We start from the raw sequence: 21,015 nt of genomic DNA on the forward strand, positions 1-21,015 counted from the left end.
TTGCATTAATTCACATGGAAATAATATTAATATGTAAATTGTGGCCGACAACTGACTTTCAGAGAAGTTTCTCTCACATATTTCGGAATAACTGGTTCCGCGCTTGTTTTAAATGTCACTGCAGTAATGTTTAAAGTTTGTCAACAGAGTGACTTGACGTCGGTGTTATGGATGGTACTTCCACCTGTCACATGACAGGAATACAAAGCTCTGTGCCGTAGTTTTCTGTGACAAGATTCACTCACTACGTTACGTTACCCTTCCTACTGTAGAAAAGTACGCGACAATGCTTCCAGCAGACAGGAAATAACAGATTTGTTTTATCAAAAGAAACACGAAGATAAACCGAAATTTTGAGTTTGCAAACTTTCAAAATGCATCCTTTGCGAGTCTGCAGACCTTACCAGCCTTGATGTTACAAATTCCGATAAATTATTCAGTTTAAAATCTACTATTGCGTCGCTAATGGCAGACAACGTGCTATAATAAGGCGGAAATTATTTTACGTTCTGGCTCGGAACCACGAAGTTCAGAAACATTCATCTTTCCGCCAGCTACCTACAGACGTAAACCTTAAAACATATAAAACTATAATTTTACCTGTTGTTTTGTATAGGCGTCAAACTTGATCTCTAAGATTAAGAGAAGAACACACATTAAACGTGTTTGAAAGCAAGGCTTTTGTAAACGCGGTAATGAACCCTCGGGTTAGATAAAATACAGGGGATTTCTTGACTAGCTGAGCGTATTATTGGATTCTCAAGAAAGACTTTTCTGGTTATCTCTAAAAAATCGAGTCAATTCTCGATATTTAAATAATTATTCTAGTATTATATTATATTAATTCAAGAAAATTGGTTTTGTCTCAGAAGACGTTTATTCGTGTGGTCAATAAATTTTCTACTTATATAACTCACCTACGGAACTTGCATTAGATAACCTCAAGCAAACGGGAGATAATATTAAAAAGAATTTTGAAAAAAAATTGTTAACTGGGTTGAATTATATCAGAATGCTCTCCACGGTCGGGGATTTATAAGTATAAAAATAAAATTTCGTGTTCCATAAAGACGGCTAATTCGTTACTCGGCTGATCAACTCTCAACTTAAAAGAATACTTTGTACCTCACATACTTGCTATAACACGTGCAATATGTGACGGTCTACGGTACCAAGATCAATACGAGAATATTTCGTAAACTAATTCAATTAAGTACGACTTCATAACTTGTTGACTTAACAACTGAGTTGTGTTGTCTGAGGGCCTTCATCCACTCTCGTCTCTCATTTCACCTGTCTAATTTACAAACCCATAGAGAAATCTACACATTTCATCTTACCTAAAACTCATTAGCACTTATGTGGAATACGATAAAGACAACTGACGAGAATATACATGAAATTTAAGACTTCAAAAATGTAAATTAAACCTCACTTCGATTCTCATTCGTTCTTCTGCCACAACTGATAGTTGTCACGTGGCTTAATCTTTAATTTAAGGAAAAAATGACTGTAGTGAAATCCATTCTTACCGGATTCGAAGACAACTTCGCTGACCATAATCCAGCGGGCTGCAAAATACAGCTGGACCTTGACGAAACGTCCGAAGCGCCCGTGCAAGTTGATGGACACATTTCGAGCGTTCTCGAGGACAGTGTCCGGCATGTACGTGTAGACCAAGGGTCTTCCGTTGTAGAACTGTCCCCCGACACTGAACATCACCTTCGCCTTAGCGAACACCTGGGAGAACACACATCTACGTTAACTTTTGAAATTTATACGGTCGAATGAGATGTGAGGTTCTCACGGTGCAGATCGATAGTAACGTAAGTTTCACAGGAGCTTACTTCCTCCGTCATCAGGATGAAGATTAATCTCCCTTAATCAACATAAGCATATGTAGTTAAACAATACGTAATTATTTTTATCAAGGGGATACGTGTTTTGGTAACTCTGCGGAAACTAAATTGAAAGATGAACGTTTGCAATCTTCCTTGAAAGCTTAAGCAATCATGTTAACTGCAGGTTTATAATTAGTTCAGTGCTGTATTGCAGCTCTGAAATATTTTCTCTGTTAAATTTGTGATTTATTAACGGCGTATCTCCTAATTCCTCCATTATTTTAGGAGGTTCATGCTGTGTCGCTGTACGGAGACTGTCACACGCTTCTCTGTTCTCTCTCTCTCTCTCCTCCCTCCCTCCCTCTCTCTCTCTGTTATTTTTGGCTACGTAAAAATAAGGCCTTGCGATTACAGAAGCCAGAATACCGCTCCCGCAGAAAAGCTTCATTTTTATTTTTAAGGGAGATGTACAGTGGCCATTTTGAAGCCAAGTTCTTTTACTGAATGCAGTTACACATTTGTCCAGTCTCGCATCTCGACATCATGTATGTAACATTCACGATTACGCTTTCAAACGATAACTTGGCAAACTTCAACCTGAGGTAAACTGTCTCCTGTACAGTTTAGAGTTCTATGTTGCATTTGTTTGCAAATTCTAAAGAGAAGAGACCACTCTAGAGGCCTAGGAGCGGATGGGAGGATAATATTAAAATTAATCTTAAGAAAATATGGTTTATATGTTGTGGGTTGGATTCATCTGGCTTAGGATAGGAACCGGTGATTGGCTCTCGTGAAAGGGGTAATTAACCTTTAAGTTTTATAAAAAATCGTGGAATTTCTTGATCAGGTGACTTTTGGCTTCTCAAGAAAGAAAGACTCTACACCAGTAATTTAATTAATTTGTTAATTGGTTAGTTTTAATGACATACTGGAAGGTCCATATGCATCTCTGACACGTACAAACTAAAGTAATAAAATAAATCTCGAGCCTAAAAGAGCATTTTGTCGTTGCACATTACAACGGCCGTAAATGTGTACGTTATGTTTAGTAATGACAGAGGTGGGATTATTTATCACAGTATTACCACAACAGGAATTAAAATTTAATTAATATCAACAAAAATATTCCGTGGATTTTTTGCTACTAGACTCGGGTATTAGCGTTATTTGTCGAACTGTAGGCTGTAACTATCTATAATACCCTTAATTTCAGTTTGAAACAATTTTATTACAGTTTAGGAATATATTACAGAGCAACGTGTATCTGACAGCACATAAACAACTCATAGCGAAATGAAATACAAAATCCATGGGCCTAGCTAGCACTAAAAGGACGTTAAACACTAACTCCTATTTTAAAAAAGACAAGCAAACGAGTTTATTGACTACAAAAAAATAATAACATAAATATATCAACCATTTGAAGCCAAAGTTCCTCTAAACATTATTTAAGAATTTAGTCCGTACCGCAAAGGAAACACAGCACTTCACAATTAAAAAGATCAACTAGTGAATGCTGTTTGAGGACATGAACGCTATTTACAGCGAGAATCATACCAAACCTGAAATTGCAAATTGTTGAATCAGGTGAGACATATAGTTACCATTTGTTTTTAAATGGTTAAATACATGAATATATTTTAAAATATATTACAGTTTGCCATTAAAATTATCAAAACTGTTCAAGTGATCGAATAATCTGAAGTTTGGAAGTGCGGAATGTCCCAAAAATCGCGCGACCTCAAGTGTTACGCATATTAGATTATAATTACGTAATTGAAAACATACGTTGAAAGTCTTAAACAGGAACGAATACGGAGAAACATCGTCAAACTCAGGACTTATTCTGACAGGAGTTCAGTGTTGAGATTCGGAAACGCAAACTTACATTTCCCTATTACAAGTAACAAAATATTTAACTTTAAACTTCTGACCCACACCTATTCGAAGACACTAGTACTTCTGAACATATCGGGACACTCACTCCTACATCTTTGGCCGATATGTACATCTAATAACATTTAAGAAAAACAACACCTTCGCCCAAAAATGGAAAAACAAACGTAATGAAACATCACCAAAAAACTACAGAAATCATAATTGAGTTCTAAGTTCTTAGATATATTTTACACCTGATGATGGTTTTATAAAAACTGAAACATGTTGTGTAAATGTTCCGAAATGTAAATCGATCAATCGATACGGAACATGAATGATATTTTATTATCTTAATTATAAGAAATTTTAAATATTGTGATCAGACGGATTAAAATAAATAATTGTTTAAACTTCTGGTTGTCTGACTTTACGGGATATTTATTAAAGTCGAACCAATGTGTTAATGTTAATCACACTATCTTACCTGAACATTCTTTGTGAAGAAATTATTTGTGAATATATGTAGCACGCTGAAATTTCGAACCTGATCGAACTCGAAAATCATCTCGACATAATGGTTTGGAAAAGAATCATTTCTCCAAGCCACCCAGCCGTTACCTGCAATCGAGAAACCAAATATTAACACTCGAAACACAAACCTCTCTTGCACACAAAATTAACCTCCCAGATAACTCGTCTGGTCATCGACAACTGCAAACTGGACATATTGGCATTAAAATCGATTCCTGGAAGAGAACACAAATCTTCGATTAGTGTTCGACTACGTAAATGTTAGGTACAAGAACTAGGTACATAGTAACATGATAGGTTTGACCTATCGCTATATATTTCTTTGTCCTTTCAAGAAAATGTACGCTTTCGAGGTCCACCCTGCCCGTCTGTGTGTTCATCTCCAAAGGTCTACTCAACAAATTTGTAATTATAAAATTTTGTATCAGGATCTGTACTAAATTTTACGTGACCCATATAGTAAGAAATTGCGATGAACTCAAACCATTAAACTCTCTTATAAGAAAGGAGCTTTAACATGATTTTTCAACACAATGCCAGTCTGTAGGCACTGAAATATGCACATTATACCACGCACAACTTGATACAAAGTGCAGAGCTCTGTAATATAAAAGGTTAATTAAACCGCATACAAATCGAAAATCCATTTGCGCGAACAAAAATTAAATATCCATTGGGCATTAAAACATCAAAAGTGCAAAAATGTAAATATAATATAAACAAAACTATTTTTGTATAGGTTTCTCACATGACCTGCTGTCTCCAGGGAATGAGGGCAGAATAGCTATAATTTTCCTCTTATTTTATTGCTATAAAAGGTGGTAATAATCATGTTATATGGACCTGAATTCCCCGTGAAAATATATGATCGCGTAAAAAACGTATGCATTAATGCCAATGGTTTCGTTTCCGAAAGGCGTGTAGTTATAATTCGTTGTTAGCGTCTAGCTCAACTTTGCATTTCATTTTCCGCTCGACTGGTTCACCGCTGTGTGGTTAAAAATGATCGATCTCAATCATGTATAAGCCAAAGTGCGCTGTGAATGTTGGCTGAGCCATCAGTGCTTTGAATGTGTCCATGTCCCTCCAACTGTGAGGGAATGATGTAGGTTTTAGCGGCTTCTGTCCACAAACGTATGACTCACAAGCATTGCGTAAAATCCTCACTGAATTTGGTATACCCAAGGGAAACTTGTAACTCTAAATGAAATCTTTTTAAACGACATCCATGGTATTGGTCGTACAGGAAAACATTTGAAGATCGATTTCTTCTGGGTTGCAGCGTCGCGTAGTCTAGTAGAAGTTTACCAAAGTTTCACGTCGCCAGGATGATGGAGGCAGCAAGGACTTTAGAAACGTTGGTAAACTTCTACTAGACTGCACGACGCTAAAGTTTAGAAGACAGCCATCTTTGAATTGTTCCTCGTGAAAACCTCAAATCCTACTTAGGAAAACATTTGTCTATCGCAGTATTTATTCAGAATTGTCTACAACAAAGAAATGTTTTGTGGACACTGATATCCAACTTAGCTTTTGAATACGAAATTAGTAAAGTTCAATAAATCAGGCGAGATAGTAAGAACATTTGTATATAAACAGGCACAGAAAAGATGGCTGTCTTCTGGGTTGTAGAATCGTGTAGCCTGGTAGAAGATTACCGACGTTTCAGAGGTTCTCGCTGTCACCAGACTGCAGAACTAAATAATAAAAACAGAGAATAAATAGTTCGAAAATGCAGCAAAGTTCAAGAAACTTGGAGTGGGTTTTAAAAGTTAATTGCATTAACGACGAAAATAATTGGACATTGATTTCAAAACTGGTGCAAAAGTACCAAGCCACGAATTTGTTAAAAATGCTTCAGGACTAACACGACTGAATTTATTCTATTTACCGTCACTCTAAAAAGGAGGCAGTATTATCACGAATTAATTTAAAATCTTTCTCTACTATCTGAATGGAGAAAAAAGAAACAAAGTGAAATGATGAATTAAGAATAATTATATTCACCTTTAAACATGCTTGAATGAAGATGATACACATTGCAAACGAAAATCTGGTCTTGGGTACCATTTTATTTACAGGGAAACTGTATTCTAAGCAGCGAGCCAGAAGGGAATCACGTACACGGTGGAGCTATTTCAAGACCTTACCTTATTAATTGCAGTGTCTACCTCTGATTTATTGTTCTTTTAGGAATGCCAATATTTCATTACGTAGTAAGACCACCAAGTGCATTTTATCGTCGTACCAACAGTCTCTGATGTCCTTACTGACAACGTACGAAGGATTTTGCGATAAAACATTACAGCACGTACGAAAAGACCAGGGTGTAGAGACGCAGACATGTTCAACTTCTCTGTGGTCGCTGTCAGCCTTACACGGATGACGAACACCAAAAACCGGAGAGGATTTTACAAGTAAAACCACGTAAATCCTTTGACGTCGAATCTCGTCCAAATAATATTTACGAATTCAGCCCGTACCGCAAAGAAAACAAAAAGATCATCTGATTAATGCTGTTTCAAAAAAATAATATCTTGTTTATTATGTTAATAATACGAAACCCATAAATACAAAACGAGCAGTTATTGTTTGTTGAAGCAGGTGGGACATTTATTTACCACTGGGACTTAAGGGATTAAATGTATAAATTAACATACAATGGGAAACTAAGGAAAACCTCGACTGTGGCAAGGACGCTCATCCGGACAGTTTAACAATCCAGCAGTTCATCCGTATCATCACAGAACGTCCTCTATAATTATATCAGATTTAGGCCTATTTTAGTATCAAACACAATGGTGACCGCCACGGTGGTCTAGCGGTTAGAACGCTGGCCTTGTAATCCTGGGGTCTCGGGTTCGATTCCCGGCGGTGCCCGAATTTATAACTTGTGTTGGGCAAGGCCGTGGTCTAGGCAACACGGAGTTTTCCTCCGGGGGCTTCCCCGGTTTCTCCGTGGCATCCCAACAATTACTCCATTCACACACAGAAGAAGGCAATGGCAAACCACTTCTGGATCATCTGCCAAGAACGTATATGAACAGGTCCCAGTCCGAGAAAAGGATGGAAGGATCCTGTTCATATGGACCTGTCCTCAGACAGAACACTACAAATAAATAAACAGAATGGTGCTGTTTCAAAAGTTTAACTTTTGAAACAGCACCATTCTTTTGTGTATACCCTGTATATCTGTGTAAACATCAGATTTATCGTTGACCTCTTCTGACCACTGTTACGTTAGTGTTGAAGCAGGTTAAAGCTACGTAAAAAATTCCTCGTGCTTCACAGCTTATGTGCCCTATGCATGTAGTCGTCGTCTGGAATAACTACGTCTGAATTCATTGCAGGTTGAGGGTTGAGTGAACTTAACCGGCACATGGGGTTTATTGACCTATTTCAGCCCTTCACGTATCAGAATGGCAGAAAATTAATTAACCTAAACAGTTTGTTATGATGCGTGACTTGTCCTTCTGGCACGTGTTTGTCTAACACTCAGTTCACGGTACTAATTAGGAGAAAGCTCTTTTTTTACGTCTAAACCCCGATAAAGCGGAAATGGAAAAATTAATCAGATTTCGCTTGAAGTTTTTTATAGTATGGTTGTAAAATTAGGATTTAAACCCTCAGACCGAACTGTTCGTTAGATATTTAACGTCGTCAGTTAATACAGCTCAGAAACTAACTTAGCATACAACTTGATTTGATCAATGAAATGTTGAGATTTGTTTCCAATGGTAATTTTCATTTCACAGTCTCGGAAAATCTTCAGAAAGAAACCACACGTGAGAAATTAATGTAGGTTTGGGAATAATATTAATAGAACTTACTATGATGTGTTTAGACTGTATTCATGTGACACAGATTAGGATACAGGTCTGGGTTAGTGTGTAGACTGCAACATATTTTCTGGTTTTATAAGTGGCGGTGAAATTCTTAGCCAGACGATCAATTTCTGTAAGGTTCTTGAATCAGTAACCGAACGGAAGCATGTACGCGATTGTACGAGCCAATAGAAGTTCCAGTCAGATTCGATCCATGATGATGGTGACGGAGATGTTTACCGAAACGTCGATTCATTTTCGACAACTTGGCGCTGCCGAGGGCTGGAGAGGATTTTACAGAGTGTTGTCGCCGCCGTCAAGGCGTACACCCTCAGAAGATGTCCACACAGACTAATTTAGTGAAATCATGTCCAAGAGAGACCGCTACGGTGGTTTAGCAGTTAGAACGCTGGCCTTGTAATCCTGGGGTCTCGGGTTCGATTCCCGGCGGTGCCCGAATTTATAACTTGTGTTGGGCAAGGCCGTGGTCTAGGCAACACGGAGTTTTCCTCCGTGGCATCCCAACAATTACTCCATTCACACACAGAAGAAGGCAATGGCAAACCACTTCTGGATCATCTGCCAAGAACGTATATGAACAGGTCCCAGTCCGAGAAAAGGATGGAAGGATCCTGTTCATATGGACCTGTCGTCAGACAGAACACTAATAATAATAATAATGCCAAGAGCTCTCTAATCTAAAATCTGAATGTGAAGATGAACACAAAGCAAGCGAAGCAAATATACAAGTAGTTTAGATATGCAGAGAAATTCTTAAGAGAAATACTTTACTCGAGAAGTGAGTTCCCTACTTTTTAACCCGTGCGTCGAAACATCCAGTCTCACTCATACAACGCTCCAGCGTGATTCCCCTGGAGACCAGACATTTTGAATGTCATTTTTTTATCGTACAACTAGGTCAATTTCGGTATTATGCGCCTTCAAATAGGCAACCTGGAGTGTATTCAAACCTTTAGCACTGGTACAGTACTGCAGTAAATATGCGCGACTGTAAACTAATAAAGGAAAGAATTCAGAAATATAAAAATTATATATATATATATATATATATATATATATATGCCGGTATGTTTTTCTCCAGTGCCATGGGAAAAGTATAAATAAAAATAATGTCTGAAGTGATTGCTACTACATAGCCTATAATTCATGTTTTACAAGTGCTGCTAACAGTAGGTAGTTTTAGAAGTACTTCAAAGAGAGACAGGAGTATGAGATAGGTGATAGAAATGAAAAGGTGGGTAAAAGATGATGAAAATTTAAAAAAAATAAGTGTTAAATTTAAAAAGGCCTTTCCACGACCATGAACAAGTACACCTTACAGGAGAAGAAGAAGTAGGTAAGAGAAGGTACAGAAATGGATCAGGGAGATAAGGATTGAAAAAAATACGAAAAACAACGAAGAAACAGAAATGGAAAAATTATGGAAAGCACTGTGTCCAATTGCGTGCATTTTTAATGAGAAATACCAGCGTACTTTCAGGCAATGGTAATAATTAATCTCACTGAATTATTTCTATGGGAGTAATCACGTACTCTGACGGTCCAAGGAAAGTGGCACTTCCCATCTCGACGCCAGAAAGGGAGGACAGTTTCGTCCTGTGTCCGAATTCCACGCACGACTCACTGGTCTCAGTCTAATTATAAGAGTTTAAAATATTATACAAAATGAAGAAATTGTTACGAATAAGAATTAATAACAGAAAATATTTGCCGAATTCAGTGTCTAATGGGCGAGTGGTATTGTTAATCATTTATAATTCAATAACACAAAAATAAACAGCGATCATCTCCTTGAATAGCAAAAAAAAAAAAAAAAAAAAAAGATCTTTGCAATGGATAAGAGTTTTTCTTTGAGATGGGAAATTACTATTATTTTTTTAAACTTCGTGCTTTAAAGAATGAAGTAAATGGTAGATATTAATTGTGTAAATTATTCGTATTTTGGACAATTCTGACTACAGATATTAGAGTAGTTCCAAAATATGAACGTGACTGTCTTGTGGGTTATCGCGTCGTGTAATCTGGTATGTTTCAAAATTAAATTTATCAAATATATTATTTTATTTTCTATTTCTAATTTATTAATATTCATTAGTCTTTATATTATTTACTTTACAGGATGATACAAAAACAACAACAAAACGTTCACCCACACAAAATCATGTTAAGCACGACGTACATATACAGAACAACTTCGAATACGATATTAAAAAAAATACAATAAAATCTGGAAGAAAACATCATTTGAAATCTGATAAACATCTGACTAAAAGTTGCATTTAAGAAATTATATTTAAGTTTATATAATTTTATACACCTGAAGATGGTTCTTTTAGAACTGAAACATGTCGTGTAAAAATTGATGATCTAATGTAAATCGAACATTTCGATAGAGAACATCATTTAATATATTTTAAATATTTAAATGTTAATTATAGTAATATTTTAATATTTAATAGGAATTTTATTGTGTTTAGACTGACAAGATTTAAACAAATCTGGTAGAAGTTTACCGACGTTTCAGAGGTGCTTAATGCCTCCATCAGTTTGTTGTATATATATATATATATATATATATATATACATATAATATGTGTGTATGTGTATATTTATGTGCGTGCATGGTCTTGCTACTACAACTAGTAACTTCCAACCATGCAACCATAGATTGTACGTAATTTTTTTTTGTAGATTTAATTTAGTTTCAGCGTCAATGGCAGATGTCGTGACAGAGGCCACTCTGAAAATAAAAGGCTGGTACAATAGACAGCATATACCGTGCACACCACGTAACAAGCTTCAAGCTTGTTCAGATACATGCGTCACGTTCACTTGGTTGAATGAGTGAGCAAAAGACCACACAATATCTGAGTTCCACCTCTTTTCCAGGAAACTAAGGCACTCGACTGATGAAAGAATCACAGACGTGTAACACATACAAAGTGGCGAGAACACTCCTCTGGCAAGAGCGGGGTATGAGGACCAAATAGTCTAAATTGATACAACGAAGAGAGACGAGGAAGTTCTTTATCAGCTGCATGTAAACTGGGTTTGTTCAGAACGAAAGAACCGACACACAAACACACACACACACACACACGCACGCCTGCTTGTTTTAACTCTATGGAGCAATAATATTAAGAAACTAACAGTCGCTCAGCTGGTTAATGAATTGAAAAACTAAAGAACTCAATAACTGTACCCTATTCTGTGCCAGATGAGTCCAATCTACATCATGTCATATTTCATTATAATCCAGATTTTCTGATCAATATCCCGTACTACATACACAGCCTACTGACAAAATGTAAAATGATGCTTATTATACATCAATTTATATAGAATATAAAAATTTATTACAGTCTTGGGGCTAAAAAAAATAATTTATTTGTTCAATATTGTGAGCAGAAGAAGATAAAGATATTTATTTTATCATTTACAACAATTATTTTACGTTGAACGTATTTTATGCAGGTTACTAAATAAATATGCCCTTCAGACTAAATGGTTTTTATCTAAATTTTAAATTTTGAGTTTTTTTTTGTCTTGCATTCATCCGCTCTCCCCCAAAAAGGTCCTACAACACAGGTTTAAACAAAGAAGCGCTGTGACGTGTTCAGGGGAGACAGTGCCCATTATAGTTCAGTACTAAAAGGGCTGTAAGGGACAGGATCTTAATAAACGCTTCCAAATTGAGCCACATTCCCAGCGTTTGTTTTCCACTACAAGAGGAATTTGCTGCACCCATTATCACAGCCTCATTTGTCGTCATGATGAAAACAGCAGTGAGATTGGAATTACTGAAACTTCTGCGCCAGTCACCAGTTTCCAATTTCCAGAAAAGATAAATTCCTCACCCCAGTTTCTTTTCTCCTACCCTCAAGTAGGCGCCTTGCGACATCGAAAGCTCTTATGTGCCACTAGTGTCTTAATTTAATGACATAAAGAGGGCATTACATTTGACAAATCGTTACAAATGCATTTCTTTACTGATCTACATTTAAAGTCATGGCCATTTATTTAGTCCGTATACGTACAGTATGTTCTAAAATAAGTTTAATGCATCAAATCCTTTACGTAATTGTCCTTTCAACAAAGTGTACAACACGAGCACAACATTTATATGTTCATGCCGTTTATTATTAATTGTTCGAATCTTTAATCTCGGTAATTAAGCGGAAGGTTTTTTGATTAAAGTTTTAAATATAAATCTTCACTAAAAGTTGGCTTTGTTTCGTATCGATCAAATAGAATCCTTACTTTACCCCCATATAATTGCCTCGGTTACAAATGCATGGACGTAGTGGTTAGTTAAGCATCAAGGATAAATTCACCTTTGCTTATATAAGTCCAATTTCTCGTCTGGGTTATGGCCTCGTTTATAAAACTTAGTTTCTTGAACGAAAATAAAAATGACTAGTTAACCACAAACATCGGAGAACAATCTCCTGATTTAAACAACATAAATGAGAGAACTGATAACTTATCATCTTTCAGAACATGCAACAATTTTTATCAAATTACATTTAGGTCTATCCCACTATTATTTTGTCCATTTCAATTTATCCTGTTACTAAAACATGGGGCAGCGAACGGAACAAAACGGAAAACATTTTTATATTTACTAATTCACTTTAGTATTTCTGTGTTCTTGGTAACAACTAGACCTATTATAAAATGTACTGCACGACACACCAGAAACCAAATAAGACGTCAAACATGGTAAAATTAGGAAATTTCATAACGTGTATAACCTGAGAATCGCAAATAATTAACTGTCCTAGAAATAGACGACTGTTTGACCTCAAACATTTACCCCCACGTAAAACAAACCCGCAAGACGAAGCTCTACGTCAGAAAGAATTACAAACAGTCACAGCAAGTTAACAGGGGTCACTGGTATTGATTCCGAGTGAAAAGTATAATATTTGTTTACGAGATCTAAAACTAGCTGAATGTAAACGCCCAGCGGAATAGGATTTAGTAGGATTTTAGGTTCTCACGGCTCTGGGCAAGAAAATGGTTTTCTTCTGGCTTGTAGCGCAGTGTGATCTGTTAGATGGCTACCAACGTTTCACCACAGATCGTCCTGAAGATGGAGGCAGCAAGAACCTCTGAAACGCTAATAAACTTTTCACCACACCACACGGCGCTACAACCCAGAAAACTGCCATCTTCTGAGTAGAATTTATTATTTTCACCTGTCACCTGATGAAAGCAGTATAGTTAATAATCGAAACGTAGAAGCGTGAATTAGAAAATAAGATTACGATGGATAAAGTACAAAAGGTTAGTCGTAGCCACTGTTTTAAAACATTGACAGAAACATTTGAAATACAAAAAATATTTGGATCTAAGAGGAATGAATTAACACAAAGTAAAATATTAAGCTTGAAAAACGTTTTAGGCCTATTGTATGATGGATGGCTTTTGTGATGGTGGTTAAGAAACTGGTATTCATGGGTAACTTCAGCTACCCGGTGAAAGTAGCGTTGAATGTTGAGTATTAACCAACGTTCTGGCAAACACTGCAGTTGATATATACAAGAACAACTCAGATTTGAGTCTCAGACTGAGATCTTAAGTTAGCTCAAACTAGGGGTCCAACAGACAGGTTTTCTGTTCTCTATCCCCTCTTTTACCTGAAGACAGAAGGCGAATCCAGCTGCCGAAACGTAGGTTTATAGATCATGAACAAAGTAAAATAAAAACATAATACGACGTAGAATCGTCAGAAACATTGAAGCATCAAAATTAATGTTCCTCGTTTTTATTAGATTTTTATGTAAGTGCCTTGAAATGCTTACTGATGAAGGCAGCGTAGCGCAATTGGCCCAACGCTCGATTTGGATATGAGCCAGTAGCAATTAACACAAAGGGAAAAACGAACCGAACAGAACAGGGATGTGGCAATGCGTTTGTGTGCAAAACGTTTGACTCTGCTCTCAAGTTTGTGGCATCGTTACCAACAAATTACCGAAGGTGCAGTTAAACTTCCAACTCGGAGCGATTGTGCTTTCAGTTGGAAAGTGTTTATAGTCTGATTAGAGACCAAACACTAGTGTTTGTTGTCTTTGAGAATCCTTCTACATGGTTAAACACAAATAAAAGTAAATGAGGAAAGGAATTACGGAAAAGGGCTTCTCAACTGAAATATATTCGACCTTTGGAATCAACCTAGCGTAGCCGTCACTGCATTTTTCACCATAAAATCTGAGTAAGCGCGTCTTCTGGCAGAACCTTCCACTTAAATATTACGTATCACTTCCCTCAAACTATATTACAGGCTGAAGATTACTGTCTTCTGGGTTGTTGCGTCGCCCTGATGACGGAGGCAGTATAACCTCCGAAACGTTGGTTAACATCGACCAGGCTACACAGCGCAACAACCCAGAAGACAGAAATCTTCATCGCCCTGATGACGGAGGCAGTATGACCTCTGAAACGTTGGTAAATATCGACCAGACTACACAGCGCAACAACCCAGAAGACAGAAATCTTCATAGCGTAGATAACTTAGAAAGAATCGCCCTGATGACGGAGGCAGTATGACCTCTGAAACGTTGCTTAACATCGACCAGACTACACAGCGCAACAACCCAGAAGACAGAAATCTTCATACTCTGATGACGGAGGCAGTATGACCTCTGAAACGTTGGTAAACATCGACCAGACTACCCAGAGCAACAACCCAGAAGACAGCCATCTTTATGCTGTTTGCTTTTATGATCAGTGATTGTTTCCCAGATTTCTTAAAAGACCATAAAAGTCCATAGTTAAATATCGAACCTGTAAGGGGTCCTATCCACTAAGCGCCATTACCAAGACATACGTAGGTAAATGTTCCCTAAGGGAATAATTGGGATGCTGAACGAAAACTGCCTTGTACATTGGTCGTACTGTGTGAGTTGTAAGAAATGCTGCCAGGTCGATAGATTTAACCTCGCTGGCACAGACACTGCTGAGTAAAGACACGCCGAGTGAGATGGAAGTCTTGTGTACAGATCGAGCTGACGAAAATCGGTAGAGTAAATCCTGAAGAACTGACAGTGATCTCCGTTGTCCTGATATTGTACGCTACGCAAAGTACTGAGTGAAAGGGGATTTTGAAGACACCGAAAGAGATGCATGGAGGAAACACTATTAAGAAGCGAAGTTTTCAGTTCTTTGTACTTGTCCGAAGAACGTGCTATTAACTTTAATTATTCACCAAATGACGCTGACAGAAACTCAAATTATATAGCGTAAAATTTTAGATGATTAGTCATTAACGAATTGAAAAACCGTTAAATAAAGCGGTCGTGGCCTAATTCAGGATACTACTTCGGCATTTTGAATTACAGCTCTGACGGTGGAGGCAGTATGCACATCTGAAACATCAGTGACTTTCTACCAGGTTCCACGGCGCAACATCCCAGAAGATAGTTATGCTCAGAGATCCCACCATGTATGAGGGTATTTTTCGAAGTATACGTCAAATAGTCTCATTTAGTATACGTAACATTAATTGAAAAAGTAGTGGATTTTAAAATAAAATTATACTTTAAATGTTTTTACGTTATCTTGACAGCCCCTTAATTATCTGTACTGGCAAATAGTCGTCAAAATATCGTCCTTTTATAAAATTAAAGTACTGAAAGTTTCGTAAAACTAATTCATGTTTTATTACTTCAAGATTCTTTCTCTATAACATAGAAGTTGATGCTTAATTTAGTGTCAGGCTTCAGTGTAACACATGTCAGTCTGCAGACAAACAGCCCAATGCAGAACTTTCTTCTTAGAAATTCATCTTAGTGAGAACGAAAATTTACAATGACGCAAGAGAACTCGAGAAAATAAATGAAAAGAGTAACCTAGTCGAAATAAAATAAAAAAAACAACACAAGTAAACGTACATAAACAAACATGAACACACAGGATGAATGTCACATGTCTTCGATTTTTATTTTTATTGCATTTTGCATTTCCGAATAACCTATTAAAGTACCTTGTGCTTGTCTTGTTTGAAACGCTCGGTGTAAAAATATACAGAAATCGCAATGTATTCTGTTCATTAACCGACTAACAGCCAATTTCTCTTTGACTGTACACGATTTTTGTAAAAATACTGTAATGGAATACAGTCACCTTTACAAATTAAAGAGTGGAATAAGGGATAGGACGAAGAAATCCTGCCATATTAAGAAACAGAGACTGATGTTTTCAAGAAAGAGTATACAACGGTTATTGTACGGCACTGTACATTCGCCCCGTATAGTCACTTCCTTGTCTCTCGAGATATAATTTAAAATACAGGTTTCTATTAACACTTTTATATGTCTCGGCCCTTCTTTTCTACGTTTCAAATATGCTCGTTCACGATATAAAAGCAAACACATGACTCCCACAGTGAAAATGTCTTTGATGTGTGTTTTACAGATGAAGCCATAAGAAATCAGAACAGATGAGTGGGAGGATACCAATCTGCTTCAAGCTGTGGTGGATAAACGATATTCCCCCCCCCCCACCTAAAACTACTTTAAGGGAAAACCGCGTTTACAACAGGTTTAAAAAAAAAGAAAACTCAGTATGAATATATATCAAAGCTGTTCAATTTGGAGGCCGGTAAATTGGGAACACGAAGAAATGAGTTAGCGAGAGCGGCTCGGCGTGTGTTCGTATAGATCGACGTCTCAACACACTTGCAATTTTAGACGTCGAGCGCCAGACCCAAGTTCCCAAATCTCTAAATACCTCATTTCCATTTTGATCAAATGCAAATGTCTCCATTTACATGGAAGGAAGATGTGACGTTGGTGTGGGATGCAGTTCTAATAAGACTGCAGGCCCAGGCCCAGGCGTCAGCACCTGCAGAGAAATGGAGCAGTTACCTACAGCTGAGTCATGAGAAACCGTAATAAATCCATACATACCCCATTAGAAGGAGACGTTCATTAAGTATTAATAAACACGCACAAAGACATTCAAGCTTTTACCCATATTACACATACGAGCCTAAATAATTACATTAATGTATATATGCGTCAAATCTAAAGTACCACTGACGCGTGGTGGTCACACCCTGTGCCAATTTGACAGATGACTAATGAAATTTATCCCATCTAGGGCCCATGGGTAAATAAAGATTTGCAACTTTTAGGACAAATTGCACCTTAGAAGATGTGTAATATTTTTTTTCTTCTAAAAATGCTTGTATATTACTTCGTCGTTAAAATAAAACACTTCGCGCCTAGAATACACTATTACTGGACACAGATTTTTCACTAAGCTCGCAAATACGCACGAGCATATACGTTCACTTGTGAAACATTTGAAAATAAGATGAGATTTGATGTTCTCATGGCGATGAGTATAAAAATGACTGTCTTCTGGGGATTTTTCCTCTAGCCTCTGCGTCCAGACCGGCTCTGGGGCCCACCCAGCCTCCTCTACAATGGGTACCGGGGTCCTTTCCCGGGGGTAAAGCCGGCCGGGGCGTGATGCTGACCACTCACCCCCATCTAGTTCCGAGGTTAAGGAAGAGAGGAGCTATACCTCCTCTCACCCCAAGCGCCTACATGGCATATAGTGGGACAAACTTTACTATGGGGATCATGAAGGCAGTGGGGTTATCTGAAATGTTGGTGAATATCTACCAGAATACACGAAGGAATTTCCCAAAAGACAGCAGTCTTCATTTAAACCCCCCCCCCCACAGATATTTACAACTTTCTCGATAGTCTTGTAGGTATTTACCAATGTTTTGGAGGACCTGCTGCCTACATCTTAAACCCTTCAAATAGAATACAGAATTTTTCTAAGGAAAGTTGGCAAGCACCTACAAGACGACATGGCCTCTTAACCCAGAAGACCACAATTAAAAAATAAATATTTCTTGTTGTCTGTGCACAGATATACGGATTTATGGCCTGTTTCCAGAACTGGAAGACAACATTCTCATATCTAGAATATGTTTCATATACTTTTGGCCCTTTCACTTGTTGCGTATTAATAAAACAGACTATCGCCGCCAGAGTACACAACAGGATGTTAGATGTTACACATTGAACGAGTAAAACATGTAAAAATTGAACAGTCAGTTTTAGAAACAAGGGCTTTGAAATGAACGCTTTCAACGATAGTAAATCTGGGTCATTACTGCGGAATGTGGAAAATGTAAATCCGTCAGACTATACATGTTCGTACAACAACCCGGAAACACCCTCCTCTTTTTAACCCCTTGCAAACGCGCGTGCGCTGTTACCGCCTAACTTCCTGACAAACAAAGTTTCCTTGCACCCATGTACCCGGAGCAGAAGCTAGATGCAATATTCCACAGCATCCCCACCCCCTCCTAACCACACAGCATTGGGAAGGATATATATGACGAGGAATGCTGATGACACAGACATTCCAACGAGTTATTCGTTTCATACAATGGCGGCGACAGACTTTGAAACAACCGACGCCTGCACGTGTCCAGAATTCCATACAGCAATCTTCAAAAAGGAAAAATACGAATGAAAAACTGATAAAGGCTGCAGCAGATTGGTCGGTTTGGGTTATGCCATTTTAATGTCAAAACATTTTGGTACAGAATTGCGCAAAAGTAAGGACACACTTTAAATTAAAACGCAAATAAATTATTTTTCCTCAGGATTGTTCATTTAATTATTTTCATATCTCCCCTTGCAAACATCATTACAAACACGTTTAAAGACTCTTTCACTTTAAGCATTCAAATATTCAAATTCAAAGGGATGTCCAATGTTTTCTGACATTTGCATTACACTGTACCTCACAGATATTACACTTCATGTGCTTATAGTTCTTACACTCAGGGGTAAACCCGTCACTGTACACCTCGAATTTCCATATTTATTCTCCTTTATCTGGGTTCATGAACTTGGAACACAGCGCCATATTCACTGGACAAAAAAATCGATGCCCCTGGTTTAGACTTGTCCACAATTAAATTTCATCAGACGGACGGCGGAGAATAATAAATATAGTTTATTTCTCTTTATAAGACTGTTTTAAGTAAGAAATCATCGTTATGAAATAATGTCTCCGAAACAAATATACAAATATTTTTGAAATAAACTATTTACATTTTTATAACATTTGAAAATACAACATGATTGTTTAAATTGTCGTGCCAGCTACTCACACTCCATACAGAACCATTGGTACTTCCGTAATGTTCTTAGTGACGGCCCGTAACTTAAACTGACTTTTCTTAACTCAGATTTTGAAGACAGAAATGCTGTATATGTACATTACATTTCTTTCTATTTTCCTATAATTACTTCCTTATATAAAAAACTTGTGATATTTGTTCTTCTTCAGAAATTAATGATCATTTTACTTAGAAATCACAAAATCCATAATACATTCAGATGAAATTAAAATACAACTAAGGTAGCTGGATACTGTGGGCTGGAATATAATTTAAATAACGATAATAACAACATAATATTAATTAATTAGTCGTTACCTGACTATTATTGCATTCTGACAAGTGGGCAAGACTTCGTCTACTTCAGGAAAGGCAGTGACGCTCTGTAAATCCCCGCGCCCGCTTTGTATGCAACCCGCGCTGCAATTTTATCCATATCAGACGTTGCAGCTTTGTCGCGACTGTCCATCATCCCGTCACCATTACGACATTGATTGAAAATCTATTCCCACTCCCACCACGATCCTCCAACGTCACGGCTGTTAGCAAACGCCCCCACTCCACTGCATCACAAACACAACTATCGGCTACAGAATCTCCTCACGCCATACAATAACGACAGGCAGTGCATTTTCAGGTCACCGATAGCGCTGTATCTGCCCGTATAAGCGCCTCGTAATCGGGGTCCCTGTGAAGCGAATAGCCAGCCAGGCTAGTTATCACGACAAACACGTTTTATGTTATTTAGGTAAAGCACTGGTTTGAAACATGTAAATGTGTCAGTAGTGAATCTAGCATTTCATTTTTTGGAGTTACAGTAAAAATTTCCATGATGCCATTAATACATAATGATAACGCACTTTCTTCATAAACAAATTTATATTTTTCCCCAAATTAAATGTACTAGGATTATTCTTTATCCTGCCGAATTCTAATCAGACTTTATCTGACAGAAAATAACAGTTTTATCTCAATTGCGTCATGTTTGTGTTGATTCGAATACACATATTTATTTTGGCCGTCTATACACAAACTTATTAAAATGAGTTGTTAAAATATTATAACATTCACAATATAAATATAAAATATATAAAATACGTTATGTTATGTTTTGGTGCTCTTTTTATCGTATTACGATATTACATTCCATTTTGGCACTTTCATATTAGAAACGACATGTTTCGATGTACTAAGACATCATCTTCAGGTTATCAATTCTATTAATTTTATAAACTATTATATACTAAGCTGCGTTGCATTTATTGATTTTATGCGTTTGTGAATCCATCCATCTTCATGATTGATTTGGTGTTAATGTTTCGTTGTTTATTGTCATGTTGTAATGTGTTGTATCATGTCTGACACAGATTCATTTAAATGCTGGTGTGTGATTATACTTCGGCAAAGTGGACGTTCTTAGGAACACGTCAGGAACGCGTCGTCCCTGGCAGCGAACGTAGTAAGCGTATTCAACTTACCCTTCCCATAACCGATGTCTAGTTTGAAGTTGTCACCACCAACCTCACCGTCCACGAGTCTGCCCAATCCGCCCACTAGATGGCCTTCTAGACGGACACCGTCGTACGATGAATCTCTGAGGTCCTGACCCGGCTCGCGGGCCGTGTCCTCCGGTACCTGGTAACTCACGATGCCCCCTGAAATCAGAGATTACATCTTTTTACTCACTGTATACCCCGTTTCATTATATTTCGCTTCTTTGGGTCTTTTAGGAACGCTAGAGACCAAGCGAGCTTCTTCTGGA

The 21,015-nt window shown here is 37.5% G+C and overlaps 1 protein-coding gene across 3 annotated transcripts in view; it reads right to left on the minus strand.

The window, feature by feature from the left end:
* The window catches only part of LOC110830094 (discoidin domain-containing receptor 2), a 342,861-nt gene that overhangs the window by 20,595 nt on the left and 301,251 nt on the right, over window positions 1-21,015 (minus strand). For all 3 annotated transcript variants that reach the window (XM_087351873.1, XM_022064567.2, XM_022064569.2), the window contains 3 exons: window positions 20,732-20,908; window positions 4,204-4,337; window positions 1,533-1,740 (listed from right to left, as the gene is read on the minus strand). In XM_087351873.1, coding sequence (XP_087207999.1) covers window positions 1,533-1,740; window positions 4,204-4,337; window positions 20,732-20,908 — 519 coding nt within the window. The remainder of the gene's footprint in view (window positions 1-1,532; window positions 1,741-4,203; window positions 4,338-20,731; window positions 20,909-21,015) is intronic.

The sequence above is a fragment of the Zootermopsis nevadensis genome, unplaced genomic scaffold (assembly GCF_977971745.1).
Source record: "Zootermopsis nevadensis isolate Lab colony 2312 unplaced genomic scaffold, Znev_1.0 Znev_ptg000020l, whole genome shotgun sequence".
In the NCBI taxonomy this organism is placed as follows: Eukaryota; Metazoa; Arthropoda; class Insecta; order Blattodea; family Termopsidae; genus Zootermopsis; species Zootermopsis nevadensis.